This window comes from Patagioenas fasciata, chromosome 9, assembly GCF_037038585.1.
Source record: "Patagioenas fasciata isolate bPatFas1 chromosome 9, bPatFas1.hap1, whole genome shotgun sequence".
NCBI lineage: Eukaryota > Metazoa > Chordata > Aves > Columbiformes > Columbidae > Patagioenas > Patagioenas fasciata.
In genome coordinates this window covers 23,425,229-23,448,178 of record NC_092528.1, presented here as the reverse complement: position 1 = coordinate 23,448,178, position 22,950 = coordinate 23,425,229, and the positions used below count along the sequence as shown (strand labels likewise).

The 22,950-nt window shown below is 64.2% G+C and overlaps 3 protein-coding genes across 6 annotated transcripts; 2 read left to right on the top strand and 1 right to left on the bottom strand.

Moving 5' to 3' along the window:
- Positions 1–1,025: 1,025 nt before the first annotated feature.
- FAM131A (family with sequence similarity 131 member A) lies at positions 1,026–7,686 on the top strand. The gene is given in 7 exon segments (XM_065844820.2): positions 1,026–1,489; positions 1,491–1,534; positions 3,281–3,405; positions 4,430–4,523; positions 4,797–4,979; positions 5,153–5,281; positions 5,700–7,686. Coding segments are annotated over 7 exon segments (1,077 nt in total). The 5' UTR covers positions 1,026–1,433; the 3' UTR covers positions 6,146–7,686.
- Positions 7,687–7,762: 76 nt separating this feature from the next.
- LOC136105215 (heat shock protein beta-7-like) lies at positions 7,763–9,625 on the top strand. The gene is made up of 3 exons (XM_065844856.2): positions 7,763–8,069; positions 8,700–8,851; positions 9,275–9,625. Exons 1-3 carry the CDS (start codon positions 7,778–7,780, stop codon positions 9,461–9,463), a joined length of 633 nt encoding a protein of 210 aa, XP_065700928.2. The 5' UTR covers positions 7,763–7,777; the 3' UTR covers positions 9,464–9,625.
- CLCN2 (chloride voltage-gated channel 2) lies at positions 9,588–22,103 on the bottom strand. Of its 4 annotated transcripts, XM_071812622.1 has the most exons (24): positions 21,958–22,079; positions 17,265–17,421; positions 16,653–16,784; positions 16,410–16,538; positions 15,731–15,864; positions 15,566–15,643; positions 15,379–15,457; positions 14,690–14,815; positions 14,535–14,619; positions 14,313–14,414; positions 14,145–14,229; positions 13,912–14,067; positions 13,404–13,473; positions 13,113–13,223; positions 12,667–12,880; positions 12,441–12,574; positions 12,176–12,327; positions 11,979–12,084; positions 11,848–11,909; positions 11,350–11,400; positions 10,792–10,830; positions 10,485–10,589; positions 10,329–10,415; positions 9,588–10,243 (listed from the first exon to the last, which is right to left on the bottom strand). In XM_071812622.1, exons 1-24 carry the CDS (start codon positions 22,006–22,008, stop codon positions 9,959–9,961), a joined length of 2,730 nt encoding a protein of 909 aa, XP_071668723.1. In that variant the 5' UTR covers positions 22,009–22,079; the 3' UTR covers positions 9,588–9,958. The 4 variants fall into 4 exon arrangements, with proteins under 4 accessions (XP_071668723.1, XP_071668722.1, XP_071668719.1 ...); XM_071812621.1 differs by lacking the exon at positions 11,350–11,400 and having other exon boundaries at positions 21,958–22,103; XM_071812618.1 differs by lacking the exon at positions 11,350–11,400 and having other exon boundaries at positions 13,320–13,473.
- Between the last annotated feature and the right edge of the window lie 847 nt (positions 22,104–22,950).

The window sequence follows — 22,950 nt, the reverse complement described above, 5'->3', positions numbered from 1 at the left end:
GTGTCACCAAGTGTCCCTTTTCCTGTGTGTACGCAAGTGGCGGGGCCTGGGTGGTCTGCTTGAACTCTGCCTCAGGGGGAGGCACCCCACTCCTTCTCTTTTGGGGGAATTGTCTCTTGGCATCCTCCTGCCTTGTGTTGGTAGTAAGGGGGAGGCTGAGCTGCTCCGGGCCCTTGTGGGGGTGTCCTTGCTGAGAACAGATGTGAGGAGGGGCTGGCCCCCCTTGGGGCTGGACTGGTCTTTGCCCTGTTGGGCTGCCTCTTGCTGAGTCACCCTGGCCATGGCCCAGAGGGTACAGAATAATTAACCGGAGGCTGTTCCCCAGATTAGAGGCTGATCCCTGGCAGTGCCAGTGCTGGGAAGCAGTTGGCAGGGAAAGGCCAGTAGGGCCTGTGCAGGGGGAATGGACCGGGAGCTTCCCCCTGCCCGGGAGTGAGTAAGTAAAGAGGGAGGCCCTCGCGCTGCTCCAGTACCCTGCTTGCCAAGGGGGAGGGTGGCACCCTAACACTACCCTTCTGTGACAGGCGAAAGATGCAGCTGCATTAATTGCCATCATTAGGTTTCAGAATGAACAGATGTTTTTTGCTACATGTTTAACCCATCGGCCTTGGCCTGGATCGCCTGCAGGGCAGGTTGCTGTGGTGCTGTCAGACGTGATGTCCTAAAGCCTGCACCCACCTGCCCCAAACCAGCAAGGTGGGACCCCCAGGCTTCTCTAGCACCACCAGCCCATGCCCAGGGGGGGCTTTTGTGGGCATGCCTGGGGTGGGGGGACCGTGTTGCTGGAGGGTCCCTGTCCCTGCCTCTTGTTCCCCAGGGCTCACGTGGGCCCAGGGGCCGTGTTCCTGCTGGGGGGAAACCGGGGCCGGGGGCACCGGAGGCCCCGGGGCCGGGCGGGGCGGCGCTGTCCGCGGTGCTGGCACGGCGCTCTCCGCGGTGCCCGGCCTTCGTCCCCCTCCTCCTCTTCGTCAGCCCCCTCCTCTTCCTTCGTCCATCCTCCTCCTCCCACCCGCGCCCCCCTCCTCTTCCTCCATCCCTCTCTTCCTCTTCCTTCAACCCCCCTCTTCCTTCATCCTTCCCGGCTGCCTTCATTCCCCTTCTCCTTTCTCTCCTCATCTCCTCTTCCTCCCAGCCTCCTTTTTCCCCATCTTTCCTCTCCCTCATCCTTCATCCCCCTCGTCCTTCTCTTCCCCAGCCTTCCTCCCGCCCTTCCTCCTCCTTCCGTCTCCCCATCCTCCTCCTCTTCCTCCCCATCTCCCTCCCTCCTCCCACCTCCCCCTTTCCCTCCTCTTCCTCCCCCAGCAGTGACGTCTCTGGACGTGCTGCTCCCCGGCCCGGCACAAGCACCGCTCGGGGCTCCGGTACCGCGGGCCCGACCCGGTGCGGCCCGGCAGCACCTACCGGCGGGGCACGGGCGCTGCCCGGGGCCGCCCATGCGGCCGGGGGGCGATGCGGGCGGCGCGGAGCCGGCGGTAGTGTCCGCACCGGGGCCCCCCCGGGAGCATGGGCTGCATCGGCTCCAAAACCACCATCGGTGGGTGAGCGGCGCCGGGCTGGGATGGGGACGGAATCTGGGGCCCATGGCGGGGGTCTTAGGGTATGGAGGGTATCCCCCTATAGCCCATGCGCTTGGGGATGCAGAGATTAGGGGGATGCGGGGGCTGTGGGGAGGCTGCTAAGGGGTGGAAGAGGGTGATGCGATGGAGGTGCTGGCTATGGGGCTGGTTGATATGGGGGAGTGGGGGGCTGCTATGGGGGAGTGGGGGGCTGCTATGGGGGAGCTGAGGGTTTAGGGGATGGTGTGGCTGTGCATGGTGTGTTTTATGGGGGTTGGGAGGCTAAGAGGTGGGCTTGGGGATACAGGGCAGTATGGAAGTGGGGAGGGGGGCATGGAAGGTTGGGGTGCCTAAGGATGAGGTGAGGGGAATCCAGGGACCTCGAGGGCTCTGGGGGATGTGAGTACATATAGGGGGATGGAGTCTATGGGGGGACAGAGGTTTTGGGGCCTGAGAATGCTTCTCTGGGGCAGCTGGGTGACCCACAGGGTGCAAGGAGATATGAGGGGGTGAGGATGTGTAGGGAGCAGGGGGATTGGAGGGGCTGGAGTGCAGCTTTGGGGGAGCTGGGGAGTGGTGTGGGGTGTGGAGCGGGCTGGGAAGGGAATATGGTCCTAGGGTGCTGGCTGGAGGCCTGGGAGGGTATGGGGGTGCTATTGAGAGGGATAGAGGTGTCTGAGGGCTATGGGAGTGGCTATGGGGGCTGGGAGGCGGTGCTGCAGGGTGTGGGGTGCCACAGGGTGTTGTGTGGGTGCCGCAGATGTCCTGGGGGAGCTGCAGGAGGGAGGGGAGCAATGGCAGCTGTGACCATGATCTGAGGGTGTACTAGGGGCTGGTGGGGGCTGGGACAGAGCTGGGGGTGTTGCAGACATGCCGAGGGGTTCCTGGGAGTGCTGTTGCTAGCAGGCCAGGGGTGCCAATGCCAGGGCATCACCACAGGGTGCCTCTGCCCACAGCTGAAGATGGGGCCAGTGCTGTCAGCAGCTTCTCCAGGAGCCAGGGGCTACCCGCAGACGGGGGAGCACTGTTTGCCCCTCCATATTCCATCTCACGGCTGGTTTATGTCAGCCAGGTCCAGCTTGGTGCAGGGGGTATGAGGGTCCTCGGAGACATCCTGACCTGGCCCCTTGGGGGCTGGCCTGACCTGGGGACCACAATGACAAGGGACCCTCTCTGGCCCTGGTGCTTGAGAGTCATTGCCTGAGGGTGCAGGGACCCCTCTGTTTGGGGTGCTGGTACCAGGAGGTCAGACTGTTGGAGTGGAGGATGCATGTAGGTGCTTTTATCCCCCATACACTTTTTTTCTCCTTTCTCTCCTGCCCCAGAGATGGGGAACTCAGAAGGGGGGTGTTGGAGACGGTGGAGGAGCACCAGCCCCCTGCAGCATGGCCCAGTGCCGCCTCCCTCCATGCACTCAGCACCTGGCCCAGCCCGTTCCTCCCCCAGCCTGGTCCAGCTGCCCCCACCCCTCCCGAAACAGCCGCCAAGCCAGGACGGGTGCCCGGTCCCCAGTGCCAGGCTGGGGCCGCACGTTACCGCTGACACAGGCGGAAGGGTTGCCCAGGTGTGAGTCACCCGTGCTGCAGCACACGGCTGCTCCGGAGCGGCCCTGCAATGAGTTGTGTCTGGTCTCAGACCAGGCAACAAGCTGCTGCCCTGGGGTGGGGGGCTCGGGGGGCTGCTGGTGGGACAGAGTTGCTGATGCCTCTTGGCTCTTCCTGCAGTGGCCGTGGACACGACGCTGTGCGTGGAGTGGAAGGAGGTGAAAGCGCTGTCACCGCTGAGCGCCGCCCGCCCGCTGCCCCGCCTGCTGCGCCAGGCCTCCTTCGACAGCCAGGATTTCCTCCAGGTACCGCCGAGCCCGGCCCTGCCCCGCCAGGGGGGCACCCACCCTGGCCACCGCTGGGAGCGCGATGGGCTCTGTTGCCCCTCTGTCCCTGCTGTCCGTCTGTCCCTGCTGTCCGTCTGTCCCCGCCAGCTCGCAGCCAGCTCCAGGGCTGCTCTGACGTCAGCCGCGAGCCGGGCTGTATCCTGGGAGAAATCAGTCCACGGTGCCTCGTTGCCATGGCAATGCAATTTGTTGCGTGCCTCCAAATCCTGCATCGCTTCCCCCGTGGCCCTGGGCTCCGGGCCTGGTGTGGCTGGGACAGGCAAGGGGGACGTGCAGTGGGATGTTCTGGCACGGCGGGTGCTTACACAGAGTGCATGCTGGGGAGCCTGGCCGTGGTGACCTTGCACATGCAAGTGTGTGTGTGTGTGAGAGTGCACGGGCTGGAGAGGATGCTCAGTGACACCAACAAGCACAGGGCATGCACACGCATGTGTGTGTGCATGTGCATGTGTGTATACAGTACATGCACTTCCGGAGTTTGCACAGTGAGCACACGTGTACACAGTGGGTGCACATGTGTGCACGGTGAGGATGGCTCCAGCTGCAGTGAGCATGTGTGTGTTTTTGGTCAGTGTGTGTGTGTGTGTCTGTGTTTACACTTGGTTACATGAGCGGGCACGTGCAGGGTGCATGCACTGCACACATTTCTGTGTGCACACGTGTGGACACGTGTGTGAGTGCAGGTGTGAGAGTGAGCAGTGCATGTCCACGCAGTAGCAGCGTATGGGTGTAATGACAGCATGGGAGCGCGCACACATGCATGGGTGTGCGTGTACCCACTGCCCTGCGTGTCGTGGCTGTGACCATCCCTCTGCATGCGTGTGCTTGTGACATATGCGCACAGACCCCCCTCAAGCCCCGTGGGGTGGGCACCGAGTGGGACTCCCAGGGCACGGGACTTCCTGGGGGCAGTGGTGGCAGGCAGCAGGCAGGGGATGGGCAGGGTAGCCGGAGGCTGTGACACCCCTGCCCGCTCTGGCAGGTCAATGTTGAGGACACTGTCGAGATGCTGCCCAAGTCGCGGCGCGCGCTGACCATCCAGGAGATCACAGCCCTGGCCCGTTCCTCGCTGCATGGTAACTGCTCGCTGAGTGTGGGAGGGCCTGGGGGTCATGTGGGGAAGGAGGGGTCTCCTATGGGTGCGGGGGCTGGGACTCTTGGGGAGGGCATTGGGGTCACCCATGGGAGTTTGGGGGGCTCAAGGTGTCTTTGGTGGCACCCGAGAGGAGGGCATGGGGGTGCCAGGACCCAAGGGCTGGAGACAGGAGGTGCTGGGTCCCAGGGTCACAGGCTTCATGGAGGGGTCTCGGAGTGCCCAGGGGTTGCTGACGCAGGGGCACATCTCGCAGGCATCTCACAGGTGGTGAAGGAGCATGTGACGAAGCCAACAGCCATGGCGCAGGGCCGCGTCGCCCACCTCATTGAGTGGAAGGGCTGGTGCAAGCCAGTGGAGCCACCCACGGCCCTGGAGAGCGCCTTCAACTCCTACTGCCACCTGAGCGAGGGCGAGCAGGAGGCACGCTTCGCTGCCGGTGGGCACCGCGCGGGCAGGGCTGGTGGGGCAGGTTGTGCCCATCCATCATCCATCTGTTCAGCCATCATCCATCCACTGGTGCCACAGCACTGTGGGCATGGAGGTGCTGGTGCAGGGGGAACGTGGGGGAACCTCCTGGTGTGTGTGTGACCCTTGCCTGTCCCATACCAGGTGTGGCTGAGCAGTTTGCCATCGCCGAGGCCAAGCTGCGGGCCTGGTCCTCGGTGGACGGGGATGATTCCAATGATGAGTCCTATGATGAGGACTTCATGCCCTCCACAGAGAGCTCCCAGCCCACTGGTAAGTGCCAGGGAAAGCGGGCACCCTCTGGGCAGGTAAGGTCCTGGTGTTGGCGTCCTGCTGCCCGTGTCAGTGTCCCACTGCCGGTGCCACGCATTGAAGGAGCAGGATGCCCCATGCCCAGCCTCATTCCCCAAGCCTGGCCATCCCCTTACAGGCCAGTGGCCCTGTCTGGCACCATGGCAAGCAGTGCCCGTGTGGGGGATTGAGAAGCCCTGCAATGCAGCACCATGCCTGGTGCCACGGCTTATTTTGCTTCTCCTTTGGTGATCACCAATGCCACGCACACGGCGATTTGTGGGCAAAGGGGCTCCTCCCATCCCACTGCTCTCATCCTACGGGGCACAGAGTGTGGGGCGGCTGGCAGCCCTGGTGCCATCAGGCCGAGCCTGACCCCAGGCATTCCGGCTCCCCACAGATCTGCCCAGCGCGGTGCCCACCAGCGCGCTGCTGCGGGACCTGCTGCAGGGCCACCTGTGCCAGCTGGGCGTGCGGCACAGCTCCTGCGAGCCCGAGAGCGACTCCTCGCACACCCTCTCCCCAGAGACCCTCTGCTCCAGCCTCTGCAGCCTGGAGATGGTGTCCCCCTCCGAACTCACTGCCAAACTGCTGGGCTCCCTGGGGGGTGAGGACCTGCTGCTGCCCAAGCTGCCCCCCCCAGCCAGCCAAAGTGCCTTGCGGGGCTTGGCACGGCTCCGGTGCCAGGACTCCCTCTACGCCGTGTCCTACGCCGAAGCCTGCCTCTCGCCCGCTGAGGACGAGGTGGTGCTGAGCAAGGACTTCCCGCTCCACCGGAAAGTCTCCGACGTCGCCTCCTCTGGGGTGGCATCGCTGGAGGAGGAGGAGGAAGTCGAAGAGCCCTGATGCCCCCCTGGGGTGCCCTGCCTCTTCGGCGGGGGTCCAGCTCCCCCCGCCGCCGCCCCCCGGCCAGACCCCGTGCTGGGCAGGGGATGGGCCCTGCTGCCGCCCCCCCCCTCGCTAGCTGGGCACAGGGGAGGGCTGGGGGTCCACTGCAGCCCCCCGGCCAGTGTGCCCCGCTATGCCCTGGCCCCGCTTGGCCATATCGTTACCCTCCTGGATATTTTGCATGAGAGGGGGAAAGGGCTTCGGGGGTTACAACCCCGCCCCGATGCCCACCAAAACTGATGGGACTGAATCAGTGGGGCTGGTTGTTCGCATGTTCCCCCCAAGACCATCCCGGAGTCCCTTTTTGGGCACGGGCTTCGCCCTTGGCATGGCTAAACCTCTCGAGCATCCGGCCATGCCCAGCACCCTTGGCTCAGGACAGCGGGGGCGGGAATTGGGAGCAAGGGGCCTTTTCTTTTCTCTCCCCAGGCGGCTTTTATCGGACCGAGTTTTATACTGTGAACTGTTGCCTCGGGGATGGGGCCAGTGGAGGGTGCTGTGGGGCGCTGGGGGGCGGGGGTGCGGATCACAGATGTGCTGCGTTGCCAGGGCTTTCTATAATTTTGTATGTGTGTGGGACCAGTATGGGAAGGTTGTGGGGGGAGGTCAGGTGGGCAAGGGCCCCCAGGCTGGGGGCTTTGGGCCACCAGTGACAGCACCCCCAAGCCAGCCCTGCAATAGGGGGCTCAGCCCAGCTAGGGCCCCCCAAGTCTGTCGTGGGGCAACACAGGGTGGAGAGAGGGGGAAGGCAGCAGGTCCCAGGACCGATGTCCCTGAGTCACTCATTCCTAGCAGGGAACCAAGTGCCTACATGAAGGGCAACCTGCCACCCCGTCCTGGCCGGGGGTGGCACCCCAACTCGGGGATCCCCCAGGGCCATGTTGGGGGTCCAGGCACGCTGTTTGGGGGAGAAATGCCAGTTTTTGCCAACGCTTGCACCCCCACGCCCCACCCCTTTCCTGCATGGCATGTGATCTTGTGGGGCCGCTTGCCCACTGCATGCTGCTCCTTGCACCCCAGGGTGCGCCAAGCACCCGCTGTGCCCCTGCACACCTGCGCCTCCCAGCAACCTCTGCCGGGCACAGCACCCCTTCCACCGCCGTGCTGTGGGGTGCCCGGCATGGGGCTGCCCTGCCCGCCCCCCCGCCCCACTTCCTGCATGGCCAAGCTGTGAGGCGGTGCAGGGGCCAGCAGGCCTGACGCCAACCCAAAGGTCTCCCTGCCACCCCCGCCACTCCCCACCGCTTTCCAGGGACAGTGGATACTCCCCACAGCACTGGGGGGGAACGGGGTGTCTGCAGAGGGCTGGCGGGTCGGGGGGGGTCTTTGCTCTGCATGCGTCTGTGTGTGCACACCTCTGTGTGTGTGTGTGTGTGTGTGTGCACACTTGTGGGAGCTGCCTGAGCCCCCCACCCCACTGCAGTGGTACCCGTGGGGTACCTGCACCTTGGCACCCCCTCCTCCATCCCGCCAGGTCTCCAATAAAGTCCATCGTGCGAGCGCTGTGCTGGGCACCACTTCTTGCAGATGGGGGGGGCACCTCGTCCCTGAGAGGCCGGGGGGGCTGTCAGGCCCGGTGGTGGCAGTACCATGCCTCCCCTCCCTGCGGCCCCACAAGGTGACAGTGACAGCCCTTATCTCACATTCCTGGGGCCAGGGTGCCTAATTATGGGCATCTGGCTGTGGTGGTGGTGGCAGGCGGCCGGCCCCTTCCCTGTGGCCAGGGCTTTGTGGGGGGTGCGGGTGGTGGACGCCATGGCCTCACTGGGCTCAGCCTCCGCGTTCCACACCTACAGCCAGGGGCACGGGGAGCCCCGCTTCGAGGGTGATCGGCGGCACAGCCCCTTCGGCACCCGGGCACATGATGCCTTTGGGTACCCAGGTACCGGGGATGTGTGGTTGGGGGGGGTCACTGCTGTCCCAGGAAGGGTTCTCCAGCTGCCCTGTGCCTGGGAACACCCAGGCACCCGCCCAGAACAGAGTGGGGAGGCTGGGGGGAGCCCCGGTTGCCCCATGGCTCTCTGGACTGTCCTGCATCCGCCCCTCCCAGCCCCTTACCATTCCCCGTAACCCCACTCTCCCTGCTGCCCCCAGGCCCTCTGTGCCCCCAGCTGCCCCCTTCTCAGACCCTTCTGAGCTTCCTGGTGCCCCCAGACCCCTCCATATCCCTCCTGCCCCCTACCAGACCTTCTTGCCAGTCCTTATGTCCTCAGCTACCCTGTACCCCTGATCCCTCAGTGTCCCCTGTTACCCCCCACCCCCACTTTCTTGTATACTCTCAGTAATCCCAGCCCTCTCACAATAACTGACTCCCCACAGACTTTCCTGGCCCTTCCCTGTGTGTCCTCAGCCTCCTGCACCATTCCCCTGCTGTCCCCAGACCCCCTCAATGCCACCTGCTAACCCCATGCCCTCCTCAGTGTCACCAGCCTCTCTCACACACCCCAGTGCCCCAGCCCCTGGGCACTGTGCCCCTACGACCCTGTGCCCTGCAAACCCCCAATGCCCACAGGTTCCCCGGGTGCCATATGCTCCTGCAGCCTGGGCACCTGGGTGCGTGCCCAGGGTGACACCTACCAGGTAGTGGCTGATGTCAGCCAGTTCGAGCCCCCCGACATCGTGGTGACCACCTCCAACTGCCACGTCACCATCCAGGCTGAGAAGGTGAGGCATGCCTGGGGACAGCATACCCCCACCCCAGCCACGGGGCAATAGGGATCCTGCCCCACAGAACCCTCTCCTGCAGGGCAATAACTGGGAATGGTCCCCGCTGGCAATAGGGTAACTGCAAATTCCTGCCCCATTGCATTCTCTGCTGGTGGGGGCAATCAGGAATAGTTTCCACTGGCACTGGGGTGACTGGAAATTTCCCCATGCCCAGGGCAGAGACAAGTAGGAGCTGCTCTCTGCTGACAATGCAGTAACTGGGAATCTCCCCTGCAGTTCTGGGTAACTGGGAATTGCCCTGTTGAGCTCCTTGCTGGAGCCAGGTGGGGGACTGGGAACTGGCCCATCACTAGCACTGGGGTAACTGGGATTGTGCCGTGTGTAGCTGTGCGCCACCACACTGGTGCTGCCCCCCTGCAGGTGGCTGAGGATGGCACCATCTGCGACACCTTCACCCACAAGTGCCAGCTGCCCGAGGACACGGACCCACTGTCGGTGAGCTGTGCCCTCACCGAGGCCGGGACGCTGATCATCACCGCCCGCCGCCGCACCGGCACCCGCCCTGGCGAGCCCCCGCAGCCGCGGTACCGCAGCGAGGCCACGCTGTGAGCCGGCTCTGGGTAAAAAAGGCTTCTTGCCCCAAGCAATGCCAACTCTGCTGCCACGGCGAGGCTCAGCCGCTGCCTGCTGGCTGTGTCCCCTCCCCACCTGCAGCCCCTCAGCACCCTGGCTCTGTTTATAAAGTCATTTTATTAAATTAATATAAAAATCTCTGTATTTACACAGGGGTGGGGCACACAGTGGAGAGGCAGCAGCACCCTACTTCCCAGCCATGAGGTGCTTGGGAGGGAAACAGTACCCACCTGTGTCCCCATGGGCACCCTGACCCAATGACCCTCTGCCCCAAATGCCACCCCAAGCAGGGACATTTGGGTGCCTGTTGGGGGGAGAGTGAGAGCAGTGGCCATGCTGGGGGGCAGAGGTAGTGAACTGGGAAGCCCCAAAAGCGGGCAGGGAGTTGAGGGGTATGGGCAGGCTGGAGGGTACCTTGCCAGCCCCCAGCAAAGGGTGGGGGCAGCGGCACTGGATTGAGGGTGCCCACCCCTATGCCAAGCCTGTAGGCATCTCCCAACATCTGCTGGGAGCCCCTGTGACACCTGGGGACACGGGGGGTACCCTGTCTTCCTGGTCTTTGGGGGCATCTTCCTCACCGTCACCCCCAGGTCCGGCCTCGCGGGGCATGGGGTGGTGCTGGTGGCGGTCCCAGAGCTGACGTAGGGCGGTGGTGTCGGGCTCGCTGATGCTGGCAATGCTGTCGCGGAAGCTGGCGAGCGGTGGGCGCACCTTCACCCCCTTGGCTGTCAGCGAGCCCTCGATGGCCTTGCGCAGCTGCAGGCACCCCAAACCTGTGAGCAGGTGGCTCGAGGTGCCCTCCACCCTGTGTCCCTCCAGCTCCACCGTCGGCCCCGCTCACCTCCTTGAGGGACACCATGCCCACCAGGCGCCCGATGCTGGTGACGTACGCATGGTCCAGGCCCAGCAGTGAGAAGACAGTGTGGGTCTGCAGGAAGAGGGGACTGAGTTGGAGGTCTGGGGGTTCTGGGGAGGGTCTGGAAGGGTGTGGGTTCACCTTGTGCAGTGAGGTGTGCTCCACCAGCTGGAATGGTGCAGGGTCAATCTTGGCGCTGCTGAAGTCCACCGGCTGGTCCAGCTGTTGCTCCTCCCACTCCAGGATCTGGAGGGTAAACACACACCGTGGGGCAGGGTGAGGGGGCACAGCCCCCAGGGTGTCAGCCAAGGCCATCCCTGCCCTCCCTGCACCCAGTGTTATGGGGACATCGGCGTCATCCCTCCACTCCCTGCCCACCTCATGCCTCAGCACCCCCTTGGGATGTCCTGGGCAGGGGCGTCCTGTCTGCCACTGCCCACCCTCTCACCTCCTCCGGGGTCATCTTATCACCCAGAAACATGTCCTCCTGCAAAAGAGGTCAGTGTGAGCGGCCCGACAGGGCAGCAGGCAGCACACCTGCATGCCATCTGCAGGCAGGCTGCAGGCAGGGTGCAGGCAGCAGAGACTGGGTAGGGTGTGGGCAGCACCGTGGGTAGGTTGTGGGCAGGACACACACACAATTGGTTAAGAGGACATAGGTCACACCACGATTGGTCAAGGTAGGACACGCCAGGCTTGTGATTGGTAGAGAGAATGCAGACTGTGCCATGATTGGCTGAGCAAAGTGAGGCAAATCTCATGGCTGTGACTAGCCGAGAGGCGCTGGGTCACACTATGATTGGCCATTAAGGTATGGGATTGGAAAGACACACACTATGATTGGCTGAGCAGAATCTGGGCGGTCTGAGATTGGCTGCACAGACACACACCAAATATGATTGGCCAAGCAGAATCTTGCCAGGCCCCTGATTGGTTCAGAGAATCCATGCTGGGCTCCGATTGGTTGAGAGAAGCTGTGCCAAGCCTGTGACTGGCTGCAGCTTACCGTGATGGAAATACGGACGTGTTTGGCCTTGCGATAGGCCATGCCCTGCGCCTGGCACCGGGCGGAGAGACAGCAGCGTTAGGGCATGGTGGGTGGTGCCACAGGCAGGGACGGGCAGGGAAGGGACATGTAGGGATGGGATGGGATGGGACTAGAAAGAGGTGGGAAGGGATGGGCAGGGATGAGAAGGGGTGGAAAGTGATGGGTGGCGATGAGTAGGGGTGGGCAGGGATGAACAGGGAAAGGCAGGGATGAGTAGGCATGGGTAGGGAAGGGAGAAGTAGGGATGGGCAGAGATGGAAAGGGATGGGGTGAGAATGGGCAGAGGTGGGCAGGAGTAGGAAAATGTAGGAAGGGATAGGCAGGGATGGAAAACGATGGGCAGGAATGAGAAGGGGTGGGCAGGAATGAGAAGAGATGAAAAGGGATGGGAGTGATGGGAAAGGATGACAGTGAGTTGAAAGGTCCAGCCAGCGATTGGCAGGGGTGGGCACTCACCTCGGTGGGCTCTGCAGCGGTGTTGGCACAGAAGAGGCTCCTGAGGGCGATGCCGGTGTCGGCTGTGGGCAGGGAGGGGGGGTCAGCATGGGAGTGCGGGTGGAGGCCAGGGGGGGCAGGCACAGACTCACCCGGGGGTGGCTCGACCAGACTGCTGGGCACCCGCTTCAGTGCCGGCTTCAGGGGCTTGCGAGGGGTCATGCGGGCAGGGGTACCCGAGGAGGCCTCTGTGCTGATCTGTGGGGGGACAGGGTGGTAGGGACATGGGGGTGGGGGGGCACTCTGGCTGGGCATCCCTTCCCTTCTCCCAGGAGGGCTGCCCCCTCACCTGGAAGCGAATGCCGGCATCAGAGAGCCGGTTCTCGTCCTCAGCCAGCGCCTTCTGCCGCAGGGCCTGGAGCCGGCGCTGGGTGCTGAGCTGTTGGCTGAGCAGGGCCCCCACCTGCGCCCGCTCGATGGAGCCCAGCAGGATCATGGACTCTGCCAGCAGCAGCGAGGGGCCATGTTGGTTCCCGACAGCCCCTTCTCCATCCCCATCCCGGTGCTCCCACAGCCTGGGCAGGCACCGGCACAACCCCCTGCTCTCATCTCACCAGCTGACTCCACCAGTGGCAGGTTCTTCATCTTGGTGCTTTGCAGGACATGCTGCAGGTCCCGGTACTTGCAGTTGAGGGAGACGTAGCGAATGTCCCGCACCATGATGTCCTCCACCCGCACATTGTATTTGCTGCCCAGGGCGGGTAATGGTGGGCTCAGGGTGATGCTGGCCCCTTGTGCCTCCTGAGGGGCTTGGGGACAGGGCAGGGGACACACACTCACTCGTGGTGACCCCAGCCCAGCTCAGGGAGATAGGGCAGCTTCTTGATGCGGATGATGCTGTCGTAGAGGGAGGGTTGGAGGCTCTGGGCCACCGTGTTGGCCAGAATGACGGCAATCATGACAGGCAGGATGTGCGAGATCTGCCCCGTCAGCTCAAAGACGATGACGGCCGTGGACACGGTGTGGGTGACAGCACCTGACAGCGCGGCTGCCCCTGTGCCCGACCCCAGGAGACACGGGGGCTGCTGTCAGGTGCTGCTTACGGGGCTGGGTCCTCAACCCATCTGTCACACTCTGAGCCTTTGGGACCTCCTGGGGACATCCTCAACGGTGAGATCATGCCCAGTCTCTGGGGATAACACCTCAGCCCTGGGGAACCCACCCGCTCCCTTGGACCACCTCCAAGTGATGCCACCGTGGTGTTCCCATGCTGGCCCAGTACTTACCCACCACGGCATAGCCCCCCGGCACGATGCGGTAGGTGTTGCTGTCGGTGTGGATGCCATCGGGGAACCAGGCTGCCATGCTCTCCCCCACCAGCCGCCCAAAGGCTGCGCCTGCCCGCAAAGAGAGGCTGGGAGCGGGCACGGGGGCTTTTCTGGCACCCAGCCATGCACCCCTCCTCTGCCCTTTCCCTGCCAGTTAAGGGATACCTGCGGACACTGAAGGGTGCCCCTGCATGGGTTGGCAGGCAGGTCTCTCCTCCTGCTGTGACCATGTGGGGTGCGGGCTCTTACCGATGACAAAGACAGGCATGAAGGCTCCACAGGGCACTGGGATGGTGGTGGCCAGCGCTGACATCCAGAACTGCACAGGGGACACAGGCAGCCACTAGTCTCCCTCCTGGCCCAGCTCTGCTCCTGCCCCAGCTGTGTCTCACAGCTGGCTGCCATGGGACAGCACATGGGCACTGTGCTGTGCCATGGGGCAGCCCCTATCCACCCAGGAGCACCCTACCAGCACCTCCCTGGTGGCACCTGCCCAGCACCACCCTGCTGGCACTTGGGAGCACCCAACCAGAACCTCTCTGGTGGCACCTGGCCAGCACCTCCTGCTGGCACCTTGGTGGCTCCTGGCCAAGATCCCATTCACGGCATGTCAGCAGCGCCCAGCCAACACCTTGGTGGTCTCTGAGAGCAGCCACCCAGTGCCTCTCAGTGCCATCTTGCTGGAAACTACCCTGGTGGCAACCCAGAGGCCCTCCTCAGAGTGTCCTGGTGGCATGCCAGGGCTGGAGGCACCCACCTTCATGATGATGAAGATGACAAGGGTGACAAAGACGTTGGAGCGGGGGTGGCACCAGGCCTCCAAGATGCCCAAGTATTCAAACTCGTCGCCGAGCTCCTGCTTGGCCCACGTCTGGTTGTCAAAGAGTGTCACCAAGGTGTCCTTCTGGGTGAGCTGGCAAGGGACAGGGTTCAGCCAGGGCCGGTGGTGGCCTCAGGTGGGGAACTGGTGTGCCACCCCATGGCAGGTACCTGGCCAGCCATAAACTGTCCGAAGCCGGGTGGGAAGGTCAGTGTGGAGATGAGCAGTGTCACCAGGGCAGGGAAGAGCAGACGCCTGGCAGGGTAGCATGGGTGGGAGGTGATGTCGGTGCAATCCTGGCTCCACCACCCCAGTGCCAGGGATCGGCAGGCACCTACTTCTTCATGAGGAAGCGGTTGATGGTCTTCTGGCGGCGCATGAACTGCACGATCTTGCGGTTGAGGTAGACGAAGAGTGCACCCCCAAAGCCACTGGCGATCCTGGGCAGAGGCAAGGGGTGAGCACCCAGCACCACCACTGCCACTGCCAACACCAGCACCACCAGCACTACCACTGCCACTCCAGGACCACAAGACGGGTGCCAGGGCGGCTGCACTCACCCGATGACAGCAAAGGCGGGCAGCTCCTGCAGGTCGAAGGGGAAGTCAAGGCGGAAACGGGTCTTGAACAGTGCTGTGATTGTCTCTGAGGGGGTGGCAGGGGTCAGCAGGGCTGTGTGGGGGGACCCCCGTGCCCCCCACCCTGCTGGAGGTACCTTCATCCTTGTTCCAGACGGCCAGGACACGGAAGATGAAGGCGCTGAAGGTGGCAGCAAAGAAGCCACGCCAGTAGTTGCGGACGGCGAAGAAGGTGGAGGTGACCTCAATGCTGAAGAGGACGCCTGGCACCGAGGGGAAGCGCACGAGGGAGGCGGCGAAACCCAGGCAGGCCCGCGGTGCCTGGCATGCTTCCCACCCCGACCCCACACTCGTGCACGGCCCACGGGGGTCTGGCCAGCCCCACGGACACGCTGTGGGGTGGTTCAAGGGCTTCCCTGGCAAAGCGTATGGCCGGTCCCTGGCTGGAAGAGCAGTTGGTGCGAGCAAGAGGGTAGTGCGAGGACACAAGCAGAGCTGTGGTGGGTGGCACTGGGATGGGGGGTACACACAGATAGACGTACAGACGGACGGGGCAGCGCACCAGGCAGAGTGCAAGGAAAGGGTTAGACACATCACCAACCTACGGGCAGGGTCAGCGGGGCCGGAGCGGGGAGCTCCCTGGAGCGCAGGGTGGCAGGGGAGAGGACAGAGCAGAGAGGATGTTACACCTTGGGGAGGATGGTGCTTGTTCATTCCCCCTTCCCTCCTCCCTGTGCCCTCTCCTGTGCCAGCCATCCTGGGGTCCTGCTCCCCTCGCCGGGTGGACCCCGATGAGTGGGGGTGGGGGGGCTCGGGGTGACCCTACCTCCGATGGGGGCGGCGAAGCAGCAGCCGACACCGACAGCGCAGGCAGCCGCCAGCATTTCGATCTTCCTCGCCTCATTCTGCAGACAAGACGGGGCGAATGAAGTTTGGACCCCCCTGCCTCAACTGCTGTCAACCCTGCTGGGGGGCACAGGCACAGCCACCCTGGGCCAGCCTACCCTGCTCACCTCGTAGATGCCCCCGAAGAGGGAGAGAAAGCGGCTAAGCAGGGCTGCGCACATGCTGGCGATGTGGACGAAGGGACCCTGTGGGGACAGCGGGCGGACCGAGGATGGTGCCATCCCCCTCCCCTGCCAGCCCCCTGCCCGTCCTGTCTTAGGCATGATCCTCACCTCCTTGCCCAGGGGCATGCCGCTGCCCAGGGCACATGTCAGCCCAATCACCTTGGCCACAAAGGTCTTGAAGGTGAGGTACTCCTTCAGCACGACACCCCGCAGGATGGTCTTCATCTCAGGGATCCCCGAGCCTGGCATCGCAAGGACAGCCCTGACCCATGGCTGTGTAGGGGGGACACTGGGGAACTCTTACCCCATAGTTCTGGGGGGGATCCTTGGCACTCTGCCACACCACACTGCCACAGGGAGACCCCAGAGATACCTCTCCCCACAGTACAGTCAGCAGGAACAGCCCCATGGCCACATAGGGACAGCTCAACCCATAGCCCTGCAGGGACCCCAATCCCATAGCCCTCAGGAGACTCTCTGAAGGCCAGCTCGTGGTCCTAGGAAGACCTCTGAGACCCCAGACCCATATCCCAAGAGGACATCCACTCCACAGACCCCAGGAGACCCTCTGAAGACTAGGCTATAGCCCTAGGTAGATCCCCAGGACCCCCAACCTTATAGCCCAGAGGGGTTATCCACATCATAGCTTGCAGAAGACCCTCTAAAGAACAGCTCATAGCCCTTGAAAGAACTTCAGGACCCCCAACTCCATAGCCCAAGAGGACACCCACAGCCCCAAGAAGGGGGCACCCTCTTAGGGTGCAAGCAGCCCCCTCTGGTGCCCTACCCACGGCCTGGGGGGCGAGGATCTGCGTGAAGCCAGCTGAGAAGGTGATGAGCACGGTTGGGTAGGTGACCCAGGCCAGGTACTGCAGCAGCACGTTGGTGTCCAGACCCCCATACATCCACTTCTGAGCTGTGGGCACAGCCAGCCAGGTGGGTCGTAGGTGGCAAGGGGCATGGCATGGCCCTGTGACGTTGCTACCCCATGCCTCACCATGGCCCCAGGACCTCCGCAGTGTCCACTCACCTTGGAGGCAGGTGGCGATGGCGAAGTCCATGGCCCAGCTGACCAGCGCCATGACCAGCCCCAGGAGGATGAGGAAGATCCAGTCTTCGCCCACCTTGGAGATGAGGAACCGCCTGCACTGCAAGGCACAGACTGCGGGCACAAGGGCAGGCTTAGGGTTGGGTGCCCTGGGGATGGGCACACCGCGGTGGCAGGGCCAGACTGGCAGGGACACAAGTGCTCACAACCAGAAGCACCAACCCCACACTGCCGGCACGACTGTGCTGAGCCGTCACAGCCACACTGCGGCCATCAGCAGGCTCCGGCTGTACACAGGAGCACACGGCGTCGCTGGACACGCACCTCCTGCCAGCACAGCCCCCCGGCATGGCCCCAGGCAGAGGGGACAGGTGCCCCCCCGTCCCTGCAGTGTGCCTGGCTATTTTGGGTCATTGTGTCCCCGCTGCCCGGCGGGCAGGTGGCATTGTCCTCGGCGCCGGTGTCCCATGACAGCCAGAGAAACTCTACCCACTGTCACCGCGGCAGGGTGGGCAGCTGTGCCCAGACCACATGCTGCCGTGGGGCTGTGCCCACCAGTGTCCCCACCATGTCCCCTTCCCCAGTGGCCCTTACCACGGCAAGGGGCACAGCGGCCCTTGGTGTACTCCGGCAGCTCAGACGGGCGGCGGGGCCAGAGGGTGTCCCCCTCCCCCTGTGCCTGCTGCAGCCGCAACCGGGCGGCCTCGTCCTTGGCAAAGGTGCCCAAGTCCTGCGTGTAGCGCCCATACATCTGGGGGAGAAGGAGGGGACAAGGGCATAATGGGATGCTGGCAGCCTGGCTCCCACACTCAAGTGAGGAAACTGAGGCAAAGAAGCAGCGGGCACAGTGATGTGGCTTCCCAGCACCAGGAGGTGCCAGGCGAGGTGACAGGTGGCCATGGCACCCTTAGGGGAAGGGGTGGTGGTGCCTTTGCAGTCCCCGGACACCCACAGGGGTGTGGGAAGGGGCCAGGCAGATAAGGTGCTTTGGGACTGATGATGATTGTTTCACCCACATACCCAGCACAGGCAGTCGGCACCGCCAGTACCAGTCCCCGGCCCTGCCCAGGTGCCCCGAGCACTGGGCTGGGCTGGTGGAGGGTGGGGAAGGGCCTCCGGTGATGGGAACATGGCCAGCCTGGCCAGGAGACTCTCTGAGGGCTGGTACTGGGGTTGTGCTGGCATCATTAAAAGCAGGGCTGGATGTCCCCTGGGAGGCAGACTTGGCACGGCACACGTGACACGAGTTAACCGGACTCAGCTGGCAGCATGGAGGCAGGAGGGCAGTGGGGGGCAGGACCCCAGCCCCACAGAGAGGGGGGCACAGCATGAGGCATGGGGTGGTCCCTAGGCTGTGAGGAGAGGCTTTGGGGAGCAAAGGGATGCAAGGGACTCTGTGCTTATGTAGGGGGCATTCCCTTCTCCTCAGGTGCCTCCTGCGTGGCTGTGGCACGTGGCCTGGCCCTGGTGGGGGCTGGCCCTGGCAGTGACCCCCATGCCAGCCAAGAGCTCTTTGTGCCCATCCTCCCTGCTGAGCCAGGGGCATTTGTCCTGTGCTTGTGGGCACTGCCAAGGACTTGGTTGCTTGGTTTCCGCCTCGCTCCCCTCGGCATGACCTGAATGCCAAGTGCCAGAGGTTGGCCCGGCACAAAGGGAGGCTTCAGGCCCACAGGGACCCTGCCAGGCTCCCACATCGGGGCGACGTGAGCCCCATGCCAACGGTATGCCCACCCGCCGTGCTGTGCCAGCCCAGCACGTGGCTGCCCAACCGGGGCACAGCCACCCTCCTCCTCCCTCCCCAGCATGGCCCGTGCCGGTGTTTGTTAGAGGGGTGACACCATGGGTGGGCATCACGCTTGGCACGTGGGCAGCCTAGCCTCAGCTGCCGGCAGCAGTGACCATCCCGGACGCCTGGGTCCTGTTCACAACCTCTGGCCTGCTGGCATGTGCCAGCTCCCTGTGGGGACAGTGTGAAGGTGCATTTCTCACAGGGCATCGCTCCTGCCCAGGTCCCTTTGGCAGGGAGCAGAAAGCAGTCAGAGCGGCGCTGGGTGGATTCTCTGCTGCCTAATACCCAGGTTGTGCTCAGCAGCGGGACGGAGGGTGGGGAGGAAGGTGGGGATGGCGGGGGACACATTCATTTCCGTAGCTGATCCTCTCCTATCACAGATTTCCCCCCAATGCTTCTGCTCAGCATCTCCTGGGGGTAAATCTTCTGGGGGGAAGGCACGAGCCAGGCAGAGATGCCAGCACCACCACCTCATGGGGGGCAGATCCAGCATCAGCTGCCAGAGGAGGACCCTGGCCCCGCACGGGTCCTGGCTTTCAAAGGCTCCCTTCGAACAAAGCTTGTTTCCTCTGGAAGACAAGACGGGACGGCACCCCAAGGAGTACTGTCCCTCTGCCAAGTGTCCACCTCCCCCGGCCCTGCTGCCGCCCCATGGCCAGCGCTGGCTGGGACCACGGCACCCCCAGGCTGAGTGACCCCTGAATCGGCTTGGTGCCCGTGTCCTGGGGCCATGCCAGGGACCAACATGCTGCCCGCCCAGTGCTGGGACACCTGGTGGGACGCCCAACCCCAGGGGGTCCAGCCTAGTCCAGCGGGGGGAAATTTTTCTCCTCCTATGCCCCCAGTTTGCAGCCAACCCCACTTGCAACAGCAGAGATGCAAGCAAAAGGCTGCCACCTGTCACCCTATGCCACCCCTCTGCCCCGTGCTGTGGCCTCGCAGGCAGGACATGGGACCCCTGGGGTGTCCCATGCTGGGCAGGCACAGCCGCTGTGCCCCCAGCTCTGGCGTGGCTGTGGGGCCTCGGAGAAAGACGGCGGTGGGATCTCTCCTTCCTCCTCCTCCCGCTCGGGTTATTTTTCCACAAAGGCCTTTTGAAACACAAACATCTCCGGGACTCCAGCCTCCGCCGCGAAGCAGCTGAACAATCACAGTGCCGGGCAGGCAGGGAACGGGCACTAGGGGGGGGCTGGCGGGGGGCACCCGGGGACATGGGTATGGGCCAAGGCTGCTATGTCGGTCCCGGGTTGTTGTGCTGTGGGCGCCGGCTGTGCCACAGCCCCCTGGGCACTGTCAGCCCAAGGTGCCTGCTGCGCCTGGGTGACGCTGTGCCTGTGGCAGGCACTGGGATCTGGCGCTGCCGTGTCCCCGTGCCACCCTGTCCCATAGCACCGAGTTGCCTGACAGCGGTGCCCACCTCCACACAGCTGGAGACCCCAAAACTGTGATCTGGGGGTTTATTTCAAGACAGGAGGGGCAGGGGGTCCCCCAGGCTGCCAGTGTGCAGGCAGAGGCTGGGGGGGGGATCACGCTGCCTGTCTTAGCTGGGCTCTAATCGCTCTGAGCAGCTCTGCAGCAAACAAGGGCAGTTTGTCAGACTAATCTCCCCACTGGGGGCCCTTTGCTCCCCGTCACACCAGCATGGCATGTGGGGGACACTGGGGCTGGCACACCCACCAGCATCCTTGGTACAGCCAGGGGTTCTCACAGGCACCCATCCAGCATGAGCTCCCCAGAGGGACACTCTGGCCTGGGGAGACCTTTAAGGCTGGGGCTGTGCCAGCCCCCAGTGGCACCGTGGCCATGGCAGCCCACGCCTGGTGAAATCTGAGGGGCTAAGTATGTGGGGTGGGGAAGGCTGAGCACAGCCCCGCAGCCCAGCTATGATGTCCTGGTTGTGGGCAGGGGCAGCGAGAATTGTCCCCAGGGCTGTCCCCAGGGCCATCAGGCTCAGGCCAGCCTGTGTCAGGCTCTGGGTGGATCCTGACCCTCCTGGCAGGTGCTGGCATGAGTTAGTGGTGGCTCAAATGCACTGGGGGGGCTGGGCACCCCTCCTGCCCAGCATGTGCCCAGGTGGCTCCCAAAAGCCAGGCATGACACTGCAGGACGGGAGCCTGCACCTGGTCTCACCCACGAGTCCCAGGCAGTTTCCCAAGCCTCGCTGTGGCGCAGAGGCCATGGGGAGGCCATGGGGATGGGCACCCTGGGGCACCCAGGGCATGGGTGCTACTCCGCCCGGAGGAAGGGAGGGCAAAGTCTGCTGGCACCGTGCAAGGCTGCCCCGATGCCAGCCCGGCGTGCCTCTCCCCTCCCGCGTGCCCACAGGGTTCTCCGCCCTGCAGTGCCCGGCTGGGACGGCATCTCTGCCCACCCACCGCGAACACAGCACCGAGGGGGAGAAACTGGTGCTAGAGGGGAAAGAGGGTCCTCCACATCTCACATTGGACAGCACCACGCACCCCTGTTCATGCCCTTCGCTGCTCCCTGGCTCAACCTTGTTGGGGAGGCACCATGGGGCTGATAAGATCACAGAGAAGCTGGGCAGAGCCAGGGCTCCCATGGCCAGTCAATGCTCTGCACCTGACGGGGACGGGGTGGCTTGGGGTAGGCACTGAGAGGGATCCCCAGACAAGGGTTTTGGGCGCTTGGAAAGCCGATGCAGAGGGTGCCTGGTGCAGTAGCTCCCCAATACTGTCCCGTGCCCATGTTCTGGGTGGGCAAGCCTCAGGGTGGCTGGCCCCACTCTCAGAAACCCACTTAGGCTCTCAGCAAACTTGGGCAGCCATGGGCAGGGGTGCCTGGTAGCAGCTCAGGCCCCCTCTTCCCTGCCCACCTCTCCACCTGCCCGGCTGAAGGCCCTTGCCAGGGCAAAGTACCCGTTTGCTGAGCTGCTACCGGCACTTTCCCAAGCTGGGGCCAGAAAGAAGCACCTTTGCCCAGGTTGTCTGAGGGCTGTGGACAGCAGAGGAGCTGTGTGCACGACAGGGAGGGAGGATGCCCCCAGGACAGCCAGGCACCCGGGTGCCAGCAGGGAGGCCTCAGAGGGGATGGAGTCGTAAACATGGGGCTAAGGTTGCAGGTGGGGGAGATACGCTATCTTGAGAACAGAGGGCTGGAGCCACGTACAGTGCAGGGGGTAAAGGGTGCCCGGGAGGTGCCCTATGGGTGTCCCCACAGGGTGGGCATCACCCCCAGAGTGATGAGGGGTTTTGGGGAAAGGGGGTAACGTGTGTGAGAAAGACCTGTCCTGTGTATGGGGGCTCAGGTGGGCTCCTCTGACGTCTGGGGAGCTGTGAGGTGGTCCCCCTGCCCCGGTGCCTTGCCCAACCACAACCCCGAGACAGTACCTCAAACCGGGCACCGCAGAGCTTATCGGCACTGCCGCCCCGAGCAGGGCAGCAGCCCCAAACCGCCCATCTTCTCCCGGCGTGCCGCCACGCACCCCCGGTACCCGCTGCCCCCCGGTGCCCCGCGGTGCCCGGGGCCGGCGGCACTCACCAGAGTCTGCTCGTACTCCAGCGCCCGCTGCCCCTCGCTCTCGGAGGCCATGGTGCCGCCGCTCCCCGCCGTGCCGGTGCCGGTGCCGGTGCCCGAGGCGGCGGCGGCTCCTCCACGGCCGTACGGGGCGGGCCCGGGGCACTACCCGGGGGAGGGACCGGCCGCGCTCCGCCTCCGCCGGCAGCGCCCGGCACCGAGCAGGGGGACCCAGGCCGGGGGGCTCTGCCCTGAAGCGGGGTCCCTTCCACCCGTGGGGTTTGCCCACAGGTTTCCCAGCTGAGGGCGGTGCCCGGCGGCAGCCGGTGAGTGGAGGTAGGGGGTAAAGGCTGGCGTGGGGTGATGGTGGGTACAGCTCCCTGTGGGACACGTTGCTCCCTCTTCCCACGGCACAAGAGGCTGGTGTGGAGCTGGCACTGCCACCCGTCCCGGCCTCCCCGGGGTTCCTCCCCGGTGGGATGTGGGCAGCAGGGTAGGGAGGGCCATGCTGGGGGCACTGCAGGCACCCACTCCCCAAGCTCATGGCCCTGCCTGGCTGGAGGTCAGATCTGGGGTGCAGCATGCCTGAGATCTTGGCAGTGGGGGCACATGGGGACCCATCAATTCCCACGGGTGGCAGAGGACCCCAGCACCTTCACCAGATGTACCCCAAAAGCTGGCAGGGAGCTCATCCTTACCGTGGTGCTGTTCAGCGCCTCGGGGCTGCCAGCCCTTGGGAAAGAAGGTGTGCTCCACTCTTCGCTGCCAAACCCACCAGGCAGCAGCGGCTCGGCCCTCTCCGGAGGGGCACACGGGCAGAGCTTGGCACCGGCAATCCTTGGGCAAGGTGCTCCAGCATGGCAAGCTGGCTGCCGGGACCTTTGCCTCACCACCGCCACAGGCTCAGGGGCAGCCAGGGCAGCTGGCAGTGCCAACCTTCCCCAGGGCACTGCATTCCACCTCTGTGGCAAGGACCAGCTGCAGGGAAAGACGGAGCCGTGGCACTGCCAGGCTGGT

Bases quoted from the DNA above. Each gene is read 5' to 3' on its own strand.
- LOC136105215 (XM_065844856.2), top strand. From the start codon at position 7,778: ATGCCTCCCCTCCCTGCGGCCCCACAAGGTGACAGTGACAGCCCTTAT. The intron at 8,070-8,699 runs GTACCGGGGATG...CAATGCCCACAG, and splicing joins TGATGCCTTTGGGTACCCAG to GTTCCCCGGGTGCCATATGC. The intron at 8,852-9,274 runs GTGAGGCATGCC...GCCCCCCTGCAG, and splicing joins TCACCATCCAGGCTGAGAAG to GTGGCTGAGGATGGCACCAT.
- CLCN2 (XM_071812618.1), bottom strand. From the start codon at position 22,008: ATGGCCTCCGAGAGCGAGGGGCAGCGGGCGCTGGAGTACGAGCAGACT. The intron at 14,068-14,144 runs GTACCTGCCATG...GTCCCTTGCCAG, and splicing joins GACAGTTTATGGCTGGCCAG to CTCACCCAGAAGGACACCTT. The intron at 10,244-10,328 runs GTGAGCGGGGCC...GGGTGCCTGCAG, and splicing joins GCATGGTGTCCCTCAAGGAG to CTGCGCAAGGCCATCGAGGG.